At 57.5% G+C, this 13548-nt stretch overlaps 1 protein-coding gene across 2 annotated transcripts in view; it reads right to left on the bottom strand.

The window, feature by feature from the left end:
* The window catches only part of Kcnip3 (Kv channel interacting protein 3, calsenilin), a 67855-nt gene extending 55660 nt beyond the window's left edge, over positions 1-12195 (bottom strand). Inside the window, exons 1-2 of one of the 2 annotated variants that reach the window (XM_005400645.1) lie at positions 12013-12125; positions 1798-1963 (exon numbers count right to left, since the gene is read on the bottom strand). In XM_005400645.1, the coding sequence (XP_005400702.1) occupies positions 1798-1963; positions 12013-12027 (181 nt within the window). In that variant the 5' untranslated portion in view covers positions 12028-12125. Of the gene's footprint in view, positions 1-1797; positions 1964-12012 lie in introns of both variants that reach the window. The other variant, XM_013522856.1, reaches the window with a different exon arrangement.
* Positions 12196-13548: the final 1353 nt, after the last annotated feature.

Raw genomic sequence — 13548 nt, 5'->3', positions numbered from 1 at the left:
GGCTCTCAGCCGTCCCAGACATCTGCGTTCCCAGCCCGGCTCCCGCTGAATGGAAAAACCCGACAACAAGGGCGCAGTGTCCGGTGGCCCGGCTAGCACAGGCTCTGGACAGTCCAGGTGCAGGGACACCGCGCTGAATGGCCCTCATTGTTCTTGGCACCCGGGGCCGAGGAGGCGCCTCGTCTGTGCCCGGCCAGCATTTCACACGTGTGCACAGCCCTGGCTGGCCACGCTGGCAGAGTCCTCCTTGAGGGACCTCGGGGAAGCCTGACTGAGGAGTGACGGCCAGGAGCTTTGCTCCTGGAGGAAGGGCACATCCGGGTCTTGGCCGCTGGGTCTGTGAGGCCCTGGGAGGCACATATCCTGCTCGGAGCAAGTGACCTCTTTCCAGCTCTGAGCTCTCCTGGGTCCCCAGCCCCTGGCTGACCTGCTGACCGTGTAACCTCTTCTATCACACACACGCTTTTCAAAAACAGGGTGAGGTGACCTCTAATGCCTCCTCCACACAGTTAGGTAGAATTTCATTCATCCACCTATCAAATCTGCTCTGCTGTTACGGCCTGGTCTGTGGTCAAGTAAATGCGTCACTCAGGGGATGTGCTAGGCTGGGTTGGACACCCATGTGGTCCTGGTCCTGCCCTCCGTGAGGTGCTTTGACAAGATCCTAAGACGACAAAGCTTTTCTAGGAAGCTACCCTGAGCTGGACGAGCTCTCAGGGACCTGGATGCCCCTGCCACTCCCTGGCTGCTTCTCCCTGCCCACCCACATTCGGCGTGCAGACAGCCTCGGCAAAGGGACACAGCAGCCCCAGCCCCGTCCTGACCACTGCCTCCTGGAAGACAGAGGGACGCAGAGGTGAGGCGAGGTGTCTGTGGGCTGTAAGCGGGAAGAAGGGGCTCTGCTCCAGGATCCTACTCAAATGAACACTTCCTGCCACCAGGAAAACCCAAGAAGACTGAGGTCAGGACGGACTGTGGGCTGAGTAGGGACCCGGAGCTGAGTCAGGGTGGATCCCAGCTCCTGGGAGGTATAGAGTAGCCACACCAGAATGCCACAGCTCCCCTCCATCCCTCGTCCCCACCCTGATGGAAAATCTCCCACCCTGCCGCAGAGCGCGCAGCAAGTTTCTGCCAACTTCAGAACGCAGGGTCGGAGACAAATATCAGCCAAGCGTACCGGAGCAGCACAGGTGGACGGAGCTCCGTGGGGAGGGGCAAAGCCTGGAATTGTGGGTTTGCAGATGACTGCTGGGGTCCCGGTGTGCATCTGTGACCCCCTTGAACTTGGGAGGCTGGTGCCCTGGAAGTCACACAGCTAGAGCGTCCAAGACAGCCACTAAGACACAGCTTTGAAGGCCAGGCATGCAGCTCTTCCTTAAGCCAAAAAGGCAGACACACACTCACATACACACACCTTGTGTGAGGCCACAAGCATGTGTATGGTGTGTGCGCGTGTGCCTGTGTAGTGTGTGTAGGTGAGCATGTGAGATGTGTGTCCGTGTGTGCATGGTGGATGTGCACACTTGTCCTGGGTGAGTGCACAGGTATGAGTGTAAAGTGTGTGTGTGGCCGTGGGGGGGCCTCCTGCTCTGTCACACTCAGCAAACACCAGGTATGGCCAAGCCCGGGGCAGCCATCACTACTGGCTTCCTCACAGACACCCCAAATGCCAGCACCAGCCCCTGGGGCCCCCAAGCAGCACCCAGGGAGCATCCCTAGAGGCCTCCGAGGCTTTACAAGGGACAGATCTCAGGACAGAACCATACCCTCCCTTGGCCCTGGCCAGCCCAGCCCTACCTGAGCCCTGTGGGGCCGCGCTAGACAGGATCCACTTGACCAAGCAGCACCGCATCAGGGCCTGGCGGCTGAATCGTGGCCTCTGCCACTTGACGCCCTCCTTCCTGCTCAGCGGTGTGCGCCCAGGGTCTCCCAAGAGGCTGCCGTCTGCTGCTTTGGTGACCTCCTGCAGTGGGAACAGGGAGTGCACCCTGAGCCTTTGCAGATCCACCCTGGGTCAGCATCTCATGCCCAGGACCTTGCTCAAGGAACAACTTGAATGCCTGGTGGGAGGAGTGCGGAGGGAGGAGGGGCTGTGGGCAGATGTCAGGAGAAGCAAGACCTAAGTTTGAATTGTGATCAGTCGGGAAAAGGCAACCAGGTCCCCTCTGGGGCTCCAGAGCAGCAAGCTCTGTTTTCCTAGAACATTATTTTAGGCCTCTCAACCATGGTTCCCAAATTACTATCACTCTTGAGCCGGCGGCAGGGTGGTGGTCCCTTGCCAGGGCTCAGCCGTAGTGGTCCCTCCGGGACTCTCTGCGTGTCTGGTTTGCTGCCTGAGCAATCTTGCAACAGGCAAACGTGGCCACAGGTCCTGTGGCCCAGGTCATGGCCCACAAGTAGCCCTGGGCACATTTGTGGCACATCTGTGGGTCCTGATGTCTCTCCAGGATCGTGAGGCTTCACATGTGTGAGATTTGCACAGCCTGGGAAGGCCCTGGGTTGTCTAGAGTGACTAAGGGGCCCTCCTGTCCCTGGAATCTCTGCAAAGTCTCTGTCTTCAGAGGGAAGGTCAAAGTGAAAGTCAACACCCTGGTGTCCTCCTGCTCCCTGCCGGCCTTTATCCCTGCTCATCCCATCCTCCGTGGAACTGAACGTGGAGAAGAGGCGGGACAAATGTTCCCAGACCTGCGGGGGGTCTGCTGCATCCTGCAGGGCTTCCACAGTTATGGACCCCAGAGACCCGTTCATGTTTGGGCTGCCCGGCCAGCGGCCCTCCTGGTCAGCTTTTGTTCAAGGGTGTCCTAGGCCGGGCAGTACCCAAATGCCTTAGCCCAGCTGCTGTGTCCCCCCAAGTAGCAGCTGCCAGGCCCTGGCTCACAATTATTACCCTACCTCCCCGCACACGCCACAGGGACGCCCCACCTCCCTCCTTTCTCCCAGGCTTGTCCAGCACGAAGGGCTGGGTATGCAGAGCTGCAGCGTGGTCCGGCTGACCGTGCTGACAGCGCAGGAGGAAGGGGAGCGCTGGGGGCAAGGGAAGGTTCCAGAAGTATGAGGGGAGCACCCTGTATGCATGTCCTGTGTACACACACTTGCACCCACATTCACATGCATGCACATACACACACAGACATGCACGCATGCAACACATCCAGTCCAGGCTGGGTCAAAGCGGCACTTCCTCCATTATTAAAGATCTTACTCAAGAGACAAATGGCCTCGATGAATGAAATTGTCTCTCGGTCAAGGAGGGGATGAGGGAGAGACAGGCAGCTGTGCTTCATGTGTCTTCCTTGCTGCAGCTCTGCGTGGGGTGAGTGGAGATGGCCAGAAGGGGAAACTGAGGCAGGCTCAGCTGAGACCCCCGTGCCCAGGACTGTGTTGGCACTGGCTGGCAGAGGCTGCCCTGATGGGGACCTAGGATGGGCACAGGGATTCTGTCTCAGCTGCAGGTCCAGGCTGGTGTGGCAGAGACCCTGTGGGTGTCCCTGGCTGCTGTCCCGCAGTGGTTCTGTCCCCTCAGCCCCGGGGAGGCTGGGACCCCGCAGTGTGTGTCTGTTCTGAGCCACAAGTCATCTCATGGTCACCACCGTCCCCACGGAGGACAAAACCACCCCATCTTGCAGATAAGAAAACTAAGTCCATGAGAAGTTTGGGGACATGCCAGAGGCCCCTCGGTACATGTAGTCTTCTGACCCCAAAGCCCAGGCCGTCTTGATTACTTGGTGATTGTCCACAGGACCAGGTCCCTGGAGAGGTATCAGGTTCAGGCGGCTCCCACATCCCCTAAAATGTCCACAGTAACTGACGAGGGGCCCTCCCAGATCAAGGTCTTTTGTCGCCTGTGGATGGTCAGGGTGGGTTGTGCTGGGAGATGGAGCCAGTTCTTTTTTCTGGCTGGAGGCCAGAGCCGGGGATAGCCCCCTTTGTGAGGAAGGCAGTGGGCTCCAAACAGATGGGAGGGGAAAGAGGATGGGACAAGGGGTGAGGGGTGGCTCAGCCTGAGGGCCCGGCAAGTGGCCAGCATCAGACTTGGAGGGGGGCAGAGTGACTGCCAGGTCACCCTCATGAATATTTGACATGTGTCTGTCTGGGAGAGGGTCTGACTGAGCCGTCAGGGAATGTTAAATAGCTATCCTGGCACCCTCTTCCTGCCTCTGGAGGCTTGCAGGCTCTGAGGGAGGGACCCTGAGAGGGAGCCGTTGCCCCCTCATGCTGGGGGAACCTCTGCGCTGCAGCAGAGAGGAGGCTTGGACATAAATTATACCTCCTCCTGCCCCCACTTGGAACCCCATTCCTTCAGGAGGAAGGACCTTTGTGGGGTGGGATGGTTGTGTATCTTGCTGTGATGATGGACACACGCACCCATACATGAGATCAAATAGTGGAGCACTAAACACACGTGTGTGCACACAGACATTAGTGGGTGTGAAACGAGGCGTTGTAAGATTGGGGGCTGCATCCTGTCGACCCCAGGAGCGATCTCATGTTGGTTTTGGAAGAAGCCGGGCAAAGTAGGCAGGGGAGCTCTGGGTTATTTCTTACCACACTTAGCTCAGTAAAAATTTTCGTGAAGGGCTGAGGTGTAGCTCAGTGGTAAGGTGCATGCTCAGCATGTATGAGGTCCTGGGTTCAATCCCCAGCAGGAAAAGAAAAAGTTTTTTCAATTTAAAAATTCTCTCACACACACGTACTAAAAATGCACACCCACACAAGGCCCTGGATAAACATTCACAAGGGACTATGTGGAAGCCTTCGATGGTGCCCTTACTTTACTGGGAAGTTCTCTCCACCTGCTCCTGCCTGCGGTGCCCTCATTTCAATGGGTGATGGGGTCGTCATTGCCCACAGGCCTCGGGATGGTCAGGCCTGGGTGGCAGAGACCAGTGAAGCCAGGAGATCTGAGTCCTGGAGTCCCAGAGTTCCTGGTGGCTCACCTGGCAGAGCAAGTGTCCCGGCCATGCTCCAGAGATGGCCTGAGGCTGGCCCAGGGGACGAACAGCCCTCTCTGAGCCTTGCAACAGCCTGTCCATAAAGAGGCTGCAGGTAGCTAGGCCACTCTGCCAGTCACTCTGAGGTGAGACTTGCAGCTCCTGCCCAGCCTGGTGGCCAGGGACAGGTGTCAGCTTCCTTCTGAGTCCTCCTGGCCTGCAGGGAGTCGGGGAGGGTTAGAAAATATGCCTGGCAGCAGAGGGTGCCCCGAGCATGTGCTGTGCTGTTAGGTGTTGGAAAGCTTTATTTAATGCTCCCATCAGCCTTTTAATGTTCCTCAAAATTACCCAAATCAAGCTGAATGCAGTGGCACAAATCTGTAACCCCAGCACTCTGGGAGGCTGAGTCAGGAGGATGAGAAGTTTGAGCTGGGCCTGGGCCACTTAGTGATACTCTGTCTAATGGCTCAAAAAGAAAAAGGTCTAGGGTATAGATCAATACAAAGGCCCTAGGTTCAATTCAAAGACCCTTCCTAATACCACTACTTTAAAAAAAAAAAAAATCACCCACCTAAAACCCAAATCAAGCTGGACGTAACAAGCTTTTGTAACAGGTTCTTGCTTACAGCCTCTTTCCAGGCTCACCAGCTTCCCTGAGGTGTGAGCCACAGGATGCCCAGTGTGCCCAGGTGAGGGCTGGCCTGAGGCCCCCGCTCCAGGGAGATGGTGTAGCTCCCCGTTACCCACCTCTGCAGGTGACAGGTAGCGGTGGCCGTTGAGAAGTTACTGTTGCTGCTTTGTTTTCCCGGCCACTGCTACCAGCTTTCCATGTACAACACTGACTTAAAGATTCCCCTTTAAGGGGATTTTTTATAAACCTAAAATGAGAGCAATATAAATAAAAAATAAGCAACGACATAGGTCAAAGCAGGTAAAGCAAAAGTGGTGAAAGTCAATGTTGTGATTTGAGTATGACTGTCTCTTCAGACTCTTATGGCAGTTTGACCCCCCAAAGTCTTGCTAATGCTATGAACTTGCTCACTGTGGTGTTCAGAGAGGTGTGGGCTCTGGGAAGGGACTGGGTTTGGTTAGGTTGGTAGGGAAGCTCCTATGTTTGGGGGCTTTGTAAGGAAAGAGACCACAGAGATACTTAGAGTTTGTGCCATGCAATTTGGATTTCTAGCATCCAGAACTGTGAGTGAAGTGAACTTCTTTTCTTTATAAAGTAGCCAGCCTGAGGCATTTTGGTATAGTAATAGAAAATGTACTAATGCAGGACAGTACAAACAGTCTAGAAAGCGTTTCTTTTCCCAGCCAAGCCTGGCCCTGTAGCTGACCCATCCAGATCTGAACTGTCCCACGTGGTGGCCACTTACCACATGACTACCAAAGCTAGTCCAAACTGCAATGTGCCATCTGTATAATATGCACTGGGTTTCAGATATACACAGGAATGTCAAATAGTGCATTAATAATTTTTGTATTAGTTATATGTTGAAAAGATAATATTTATATGGGGTGAAATAAAGTTTATTAACCCAATAATAAAAAAATTATTAAAAATAGCTAAAATTTTAAATTTTTTTTCTTTTCTTTCCTCCAGTACTGGGGGTTGAATCTAGGGCCTTCCCACTGAGCTACATCCCCAGATCTTTTTATTTATTTTTTATTTTGAGACAGGGTCTCCCTAAGTCACTAAGTTACCCAGGCTGAGTTTGAACTTGTTTTTTGTTTTGTTTTTTTCTGGTACCGGGAATCGAACTCACAACTTTGCGCTTGCCAGGCAGGCGCTGTGCCACTGAGCTAAATCCCCAGCCCCTGGACTTGAACTTGTAATCATCCTGCCTCAGCCTCCCAGAGTACTGAGATGACAGGTGTGCACCCCCACATCTGGCAAATTCTACTTTCTTTAATGGGCCTGCAAGAATGTTTCAAATGACATCTGTGCCTTGTGTTACACTTCTTCTGCACAGCCAGGCTCTAGATGGTTGTTGGACCTACCTCCTGGACGGTTTGCGGGTCTCTCCCTCCAGGGCACACCTTGTCCCTGGACACTCTGTCCCACCCAAGGCCCAGCAAGGGGTCAGCCACGCTGTTTCAGAAAAGTTCTCAGCACAGCATGGCGGGTGCAGGAGACAGCGAAGCAGGAGAGCGACTAAGGCGGGGGGTGGCCAAGTCCAGGAAAGGAAGGCAGAGCTGTCAGGCAGAGGCAACTGGATGGCATGAATTGTCAGTGAGGCTGGTATTTAGTGTCTGCTTTAGATGCATGCAGTGAGGAGGTGGGGCGACACCCGGTCCCTGAGAAAACTGTGTCGCTGGAGATGGAGGAGAAGCAGGACTACGATCCCTCCTCCACCTGCCCTGGTCATGTTCCAGACTCTGCACTACAGACCCCACACTGTGCCTTAGGGAGAGCTTGGGTCACCTGAGATGAACCTCATGACCACACTGGGTGTCCCCCCTGGGGCTCCCTGGCCCAGGGGTCCTGAAAGGCCCAGCTGCTGTGCCTGCCCCTGCCCATGTCCTGTGGGCAGACGCACATGCAAAGCATGCCACCAACTTCTCCCAGCTATTTGCAGACCTCACAGCTGGGAAACAGCAATGGACAGTATCCCAAGAGCCACCAGGATGCACTGGACACTGGGCAGAAGACAGAGCTGGTGGGGAAGGGTGGGGCGATTTCAGGCAGGTCGGCATTACTTCCAGCATCTGCGGCCAGAGGAAGTGGTCACACAGACAGAGACACGAAGAGGCTCAAGGTGAGCTGCCTGGGGACTGCACGGTGTGATTCACAGGGGCCCAGGCAGCTTGTTTTTAGGAGTGTCCCAGTCGATCTGGGGTGCAGCTAAAGTTTAGAGAACTCATCGCCTATGGGGGAGGGGGCTCAGCTTCTTAGCCCCTTCCCTCCCACAAGGGCCACCCCAAAACCAGGGCCTGGGTTAGCCAGGGACTTGCAGGGCCGCTCGGATGTGGGGCTGGCCAGTCCCCGTTCGTGGGGGCAGCTGCAGTGCAGGCTGCTGCACCCAGCCCCCACTTGTCATATGCTCTATTTCCATCTCTTGGGACAGATGGCAGGAAGCAGTGGTGGGTGTTGCGTCATGCAGGCCCCAGGATTGGGGATGGGGGGCTGGGAGCCTGAGCTCACCACCCACCCCGGCACAGCCGGGGGCCAGGAGCTCATCTTATGGGTTGAAGCTGAGATTGTCACATGTCCCTGCAGACATGGGTGTGCACACACACGGGCACAAACACACACACCTACGCACACGCACAAGTGCACACGCACCTTCCTGGGTGTCACTGAGCACGGGACAGAAGAAGGGAGAACCGAGCTGCCGGTCATGTCTGTTGGTCTGTCGGCCGCCAACTTAGCCTGGGCGCAAGCTCTCCTCCTGTGACCATGAGGGCACACTGTGCCCCGGGCTGACCTGAGCCACTCACTGACAATATTCTCTCTCAGGCCGCCGGTCCTACACTCTACTGAACAGCCAGCAAATGATGGCACGGACATTCCCAGCACGCACGGAGTTTTGCTCTGTGCTGGGGGCCAGGCTGCGCGGGCTGGTCTCTTTCTCCTGTGAGGTTGGTGACCTCCCCCACGCCAGTGAAATGTCCATGGCACAGAAAAGCAGGATGACTTGTCTGAGGACACGCAGCTAACGGAGGAAGGGGCTAGGGCTGAGCCCAGGTCTGCCTGGAGCAGAGCCAGGGCTAAGAGCTCACGGGGCACAGCCCCTGCCTGCCTGGGCCCTTTAATAGCAGGGGGTGAGGACTGAGGCACAGCGGTGGGCCAGTGGGCATGCGGCATTCCCAGCTCCCCCGCAACTGCCTGGCATGGGGCCCTGAGCCCAGCTGGGGGCCTGGCAGAGGCTGTGAGCAGATCTCAGGCTCCGATGGAGGGGCACCGGCCTGGGAGGGCCCGGCCTGGCCCAGAGTCAGGGCTGGAAGCTGACCGGCTGGGGCCACTGCATGGATGCCCATCCCTAGTCTCACACCAGGGCTGGGAACAGGGAGCCCAGATCTACCCTAGAGGACACCCACAGCTGGAGGCACGGCTGGGTGGAGGCATTCAGGCAGAGAGCTGAGACTACCCTCAGAGGGTAGAGGCCAGGCCAACTGAAGGGGGACAGGCTGCTCTCCCCCTGCCAAGCTCAGCTGTCCCCACTCCAACGCTGGCACCTGCGGGTCCCCTTGGATTTCTGCTGCCACGTGGCTGCTCTGTGGAGCTCTAGGACGTGGACTGCTCACAGCTGATGGCTGCACCTGCTCCAGGGGAACATCAGCTGGCAGGGAGCAGGGGAGGGGCTTGGTGACTCATCCACCTCCTGCCCTCTCTGGGCCACCCGCAAGGCAGATGTGCCAGCCTCTGTCTGCAGTCCTTGGAAGCCCTTCTCCCTCACACAGGCTGCATGGGGGACCCTCCCGCTGGGAGGGAGGGGAATCCCACAGAGGCCAAGTTTGTGGACGGGGGGCCCTCATGCCAGCCAAGTCAGCAAAGCAGGTCTTCGCTTTTGTGGGAGACTGATAAGAAAGGAGAACCTGAGTTTGAAACCTTGGGGTCCTTTCCTTCATACTTCAGCTACACAGCCCAGAAAGGAGAGGCCGCCGGCTCACGGTGGTGTGGCTAATGCAGCGGACATGGCCTATGTCACTCACTAGCAGGTTCCAAGGCACACTGGGCCATCCCCCTTGTTTGTTGCTCAGAGCTGTGTCCCCTTCCCCTGTAGTCCTCTCCCACCCCTCAGGATCTGAGCTTTGGAACAAGACAGAGCAGGCTTCAAATCCCAGCTACAACACTGTTCTTGCAACTGTGGCCAGGCCTCTACTTACTCATCTGTAAAGTGGGGACAATAGCGAGGGCTACCTCATGGGCTGCATGAGGGTGAGGAGATGACACAGAGGATAACAGAGCGCACTTCAGGGTCCCACCCTCCAGCCCTGTCTCTCTCCCTCTATCAGACTCCAGCTGGAGAGCAAGTGCACTCCCCTCCCACCCCAGCCCACCTCTCAGATGCTGTCTGGAAACAGGGGAGCAAATCAGAGCATGTCTCCCATGAGCACCCTGCAAGGAGAAGTTCTGGGCACCAGGCTGGGTGGTGGAGACATCACCACGGAAGCCTCGGACAGCGGCCCCGCTCACCATAGCAGAGCCAGAGCTGCTTGCTCCTCCTCCTAAGGTCCAGGGCGCGCAAGCTCAGGGAGGTCTGGAGCTGCGACAGTGGCCGTGCTCTGGGGCTGGGAGTGGCAGTGCCCACTTGCAAGGTCGAGTGAGGAGTGGTGAAGGGCCACAGGGAGAGGACACAGGGTGGGGCCATGGGAAGCTGCTGACCGTGACTGACTACAGTCCCCGTTGCTGCTAGGGACACAGGTGGATTCCTTAACCTCTGTGGGTGAGGGACTTGTGGCTGCTTCCCCTAGGACCACTGTCCCTGCCTGGCCTGGCACCAGGAGGTGTGGGGTCCTCTCAGTGCCTGGCCAGGCCGGACACAGGCAGGCCATAGGGATGGGGGGCATGAAGATGGCAAGGGCCCAGTGTCATAATGGCCAAGCAGAGAACCACATGCACCTGTGGCCTCAGGACACTCACTCTGTCCATATGGCAGGGGCAGTGGCCAGGCTCCCAGGTGACCCCTGGCGACAAGCTCCTGAGAAGAGGTGAGGGAAGGGGGACTGTCTTCCACCGTGGGCAGAGCTGGGGACATCCAGGGCCCCGCTGCACAGCTCCGGTGCGGTACTGCAGCAGGATGCAGGATGCATGTTGCCATGGCTGTGCAGTGTACACTCACGACATTGCCCATGGACACACGTGGCCTGTGTCGTACCTGGCATGGATGCAGTGAGCACATAGCATGGTCCTGGGACAAAGTGCTAAGTTTCTATGCTTCTGTCGTGCCTGCCTGGGAACCTTGTGACAGGAGACGCAGCACCTTCAATGTGTCCCCACTACAAGCTTAACGGGCCACGTGTCACCACTTCCGCTGGTCCTTCTGGCATCCCTGGGAAACAGGGGTGGCCGGGCTGAGGAATGCAGAAGCCAACCACAAGCCCTCTCCAGCTGCTCAACCTCACAGGGGAGGGGCAGGAAGCCACCTCCAGGGAGGAGAGACTGAGAGGCCAGCCCAATGTCTAGTCTCACTCCCAGAGACCCTGCTTTTATTTGGGTCCCAATTTGCCCTTTCTTCGTTCTCCCTCCTGCTGCCTGGGTGTGCTGGCTGGACCTCCAGCAGCCACGTTGGACCCTAAGGTAACCTCAAAGGTGGAAGCCAGTAAGGAGGACGGCGAGAGCCCAAGTGCTCGTTGCCTCCCTCTGGACTTCCGCAGGAGGAAAGATGCATCAGCCCTTGTCCCAACCACCATGATGTGGGGTGTTCCGCTCGGAGCACCCGATCCTGGTGCTTCTTCCTTCTTCCAAAGCAAGATTGTCCCGGACATGTGAGCAACTCGCAGGGCACTGGGCCAGCTTTTCAGAGGGCAGTTTCTTTTTTTTTGCCCTCACGCTTCCTGACTTGGTTTTCTTTCATCCTGCCCCTCGCTCACCGCTGTTCTTCAACGCTGCTGGGGAGGTTTGCTTGCCTCCTCCCCTGCACCTCCCAACAGCCCACGGAGAGAGAACTGTCTTCCTTAGCGTTCTCCTAGCCCTTCTAGCAAACAGAGGACTCTCCGATTACTTGGGTGACTGGTTATGAGACGCATCCACTGGCTGGCCAGCAGGTGTAAGACGCCCCCTCCAGCGTGCCAGCCGCCCCCATCCTCAGGGCTGTGGGGCTCAGGCTCAGGTGGGCCACCCTCGCCCCCACGCAGGGACTAACTGAGCACAACTCCCGCCCCTCGGTGCAGTTTGCTTTCCACAAGCACCTAAAGCTTTTTCCATCCAGAGAGCCCCAGGAGTCTGGCATCCCCGCCAGGACGTCCCAACACTCACTGTCCCCAAAGCCACCTTAGAAGGGGCAGTGGGAGATACGGGCCAAAGAAAAAGGCCTCACAGCAGTGACCACGACCAGGCGGCCCCTTGCCTACAGGAACCTCTGAAGCCCCCATCCCCGCTGTCCCAGGCCAGTGCCCCCGGCCCACCTGTGCCTACCTTTGCGCGCTGCATCCTGGGCACCGCACGGAACTGTGGCCAGCGTCTCCACTTCGCAGCCCGAGCGGATGGGACTACCCGGCCCGGCTGGCAGCTGCCTCATGTTTGCTCGGACCAGATGTGATTGTCACCGTGCCTTCTCCCCCGCCCCCTGCCCACCGCTTCCACCCTCCCTCTGCGCCAGCTCCGACCGCTCCACCCTCGCTGCTCTGCCTCCTCCCTCCCTCTCTCTCTGTGTGTCTCTCACTCTCCCCTCTCTCCCTCTGTCTGACTTTCTCTCTCTCTCCACACACACACACACACACACACACACACACACACACACATGCTTGCATCTGCCTCACATCTTTTCAATCCCAGTCCCCCACTGTCTGCTTCCCAGTCCGGGCCCTGCAGCCACTCAGTCCCGCCTGGCTCTCCGGGGCTCCCCGCCCTTGTTTCTCTGTCCCCCTGCTGTCCGGTGTCCTCTAACCCAGCGCTCTGCTCCCTGACTCCCTGGTGGGCGGGGGCGGGGCTGGGAGAGGCGAGGCCTAGACTGGAGTTGCCACCTTAAGAAGGGGGAGGGGCAGCAGTGGAGCTCTGTGTGGGGAGCACCTGCCAGGTGGGCCGGGCCCTCCCCACCTGCAGACCCCGCCTCCGGACTCCAGGTGTGTGGCCTCAGGTACCCAGGGCAATGCCGAGCAAGTGAGGGTGAGATGGCAGCCCTGGCATCTCCAGCATCTTCTGCTTAGGACTTTGGCTCCAGGTACTGGTCCAGAATGGCTTTGTAGATGGAGAAAGAGTGACAGCCGAAGGGGCTGCATCATCAGTGTGACACTCAGGGCTCCTTCCAGCTCTTCTACCTGTTCCTGCCCAGCGTCTCCCCCTACACAGGGGATTGAACCCAGGACCTGTGCGCTGAACTACATCCTGAGCCCTTTTATTAATTTTTTATTTTGAGACACTGTGTCACCCAGTCACTAAATTGCCCGAGCTGGGTTCAAACTTGTGATCCTCCTGCCTCAGTTTCCCCACTCTTAATCACCTGCCTGTCACAGTATGGGAGCCTCTCCCAAGGCATAAGCCCATTACATTTCCCAAATGCCTTGATACCCACCTGGCTCTGAATGTGGGACCACATTCAGCGAAGCTGAGGGACTCCTCCCAACCCCTGGGGTGGGCCCTGGTACCCCTGGGAGCATCTTTTCGGACATCAGGGAAGCCACCTAGAAGGCAAGTGCCTGAAACCTCTGCCAAGTTTCCCTTTTTGGTGCCCTGAGGAGCCAGCCTGTGCCAGTGGTTCCCATGGAAACAGAGCCGGAGATGCCCCCTCCTTTGCAGTATGCACAAAAGCTCTTGCATGGCCTCCCCACCCCCCAACTTTCAGATCCTGAGGGAAGAAAGCTGCCAGGAGCTGTGGCCCCACTGAGGCAAGGATGGTTGTCCCCAGAGGGGGCGGGACAGCCCCAGTGTCCAGTGGGCAGGACTTCAGGGTACCCTGGGGCTCATGCCGTGCGAAGCACTCAGCAGACCCCGACTCCCCGTCCATAGCTGCGC

Source organism: Chinchilla lanigera, unplaced genomic scaffold (assembly GCF_000276665.1).
Source record: "Chinchilla lanigera isolate Chin_1 unplaced genomic scaffold, ChiLan1.0 scaffold00069, whole genome shotgun sequence".
Lineage (NCBI taxonomy): Eukaryota > Metazoa > Chordata > Mammalia > Rodentia > Chinchillidae > Chinchilla > Chinchilla lanigera.
The sequence above is the reverse complement of the archived record's forward strand: the minus strand, read 5'-3'. Positions and strand labels throughout refer to the sequence as shown.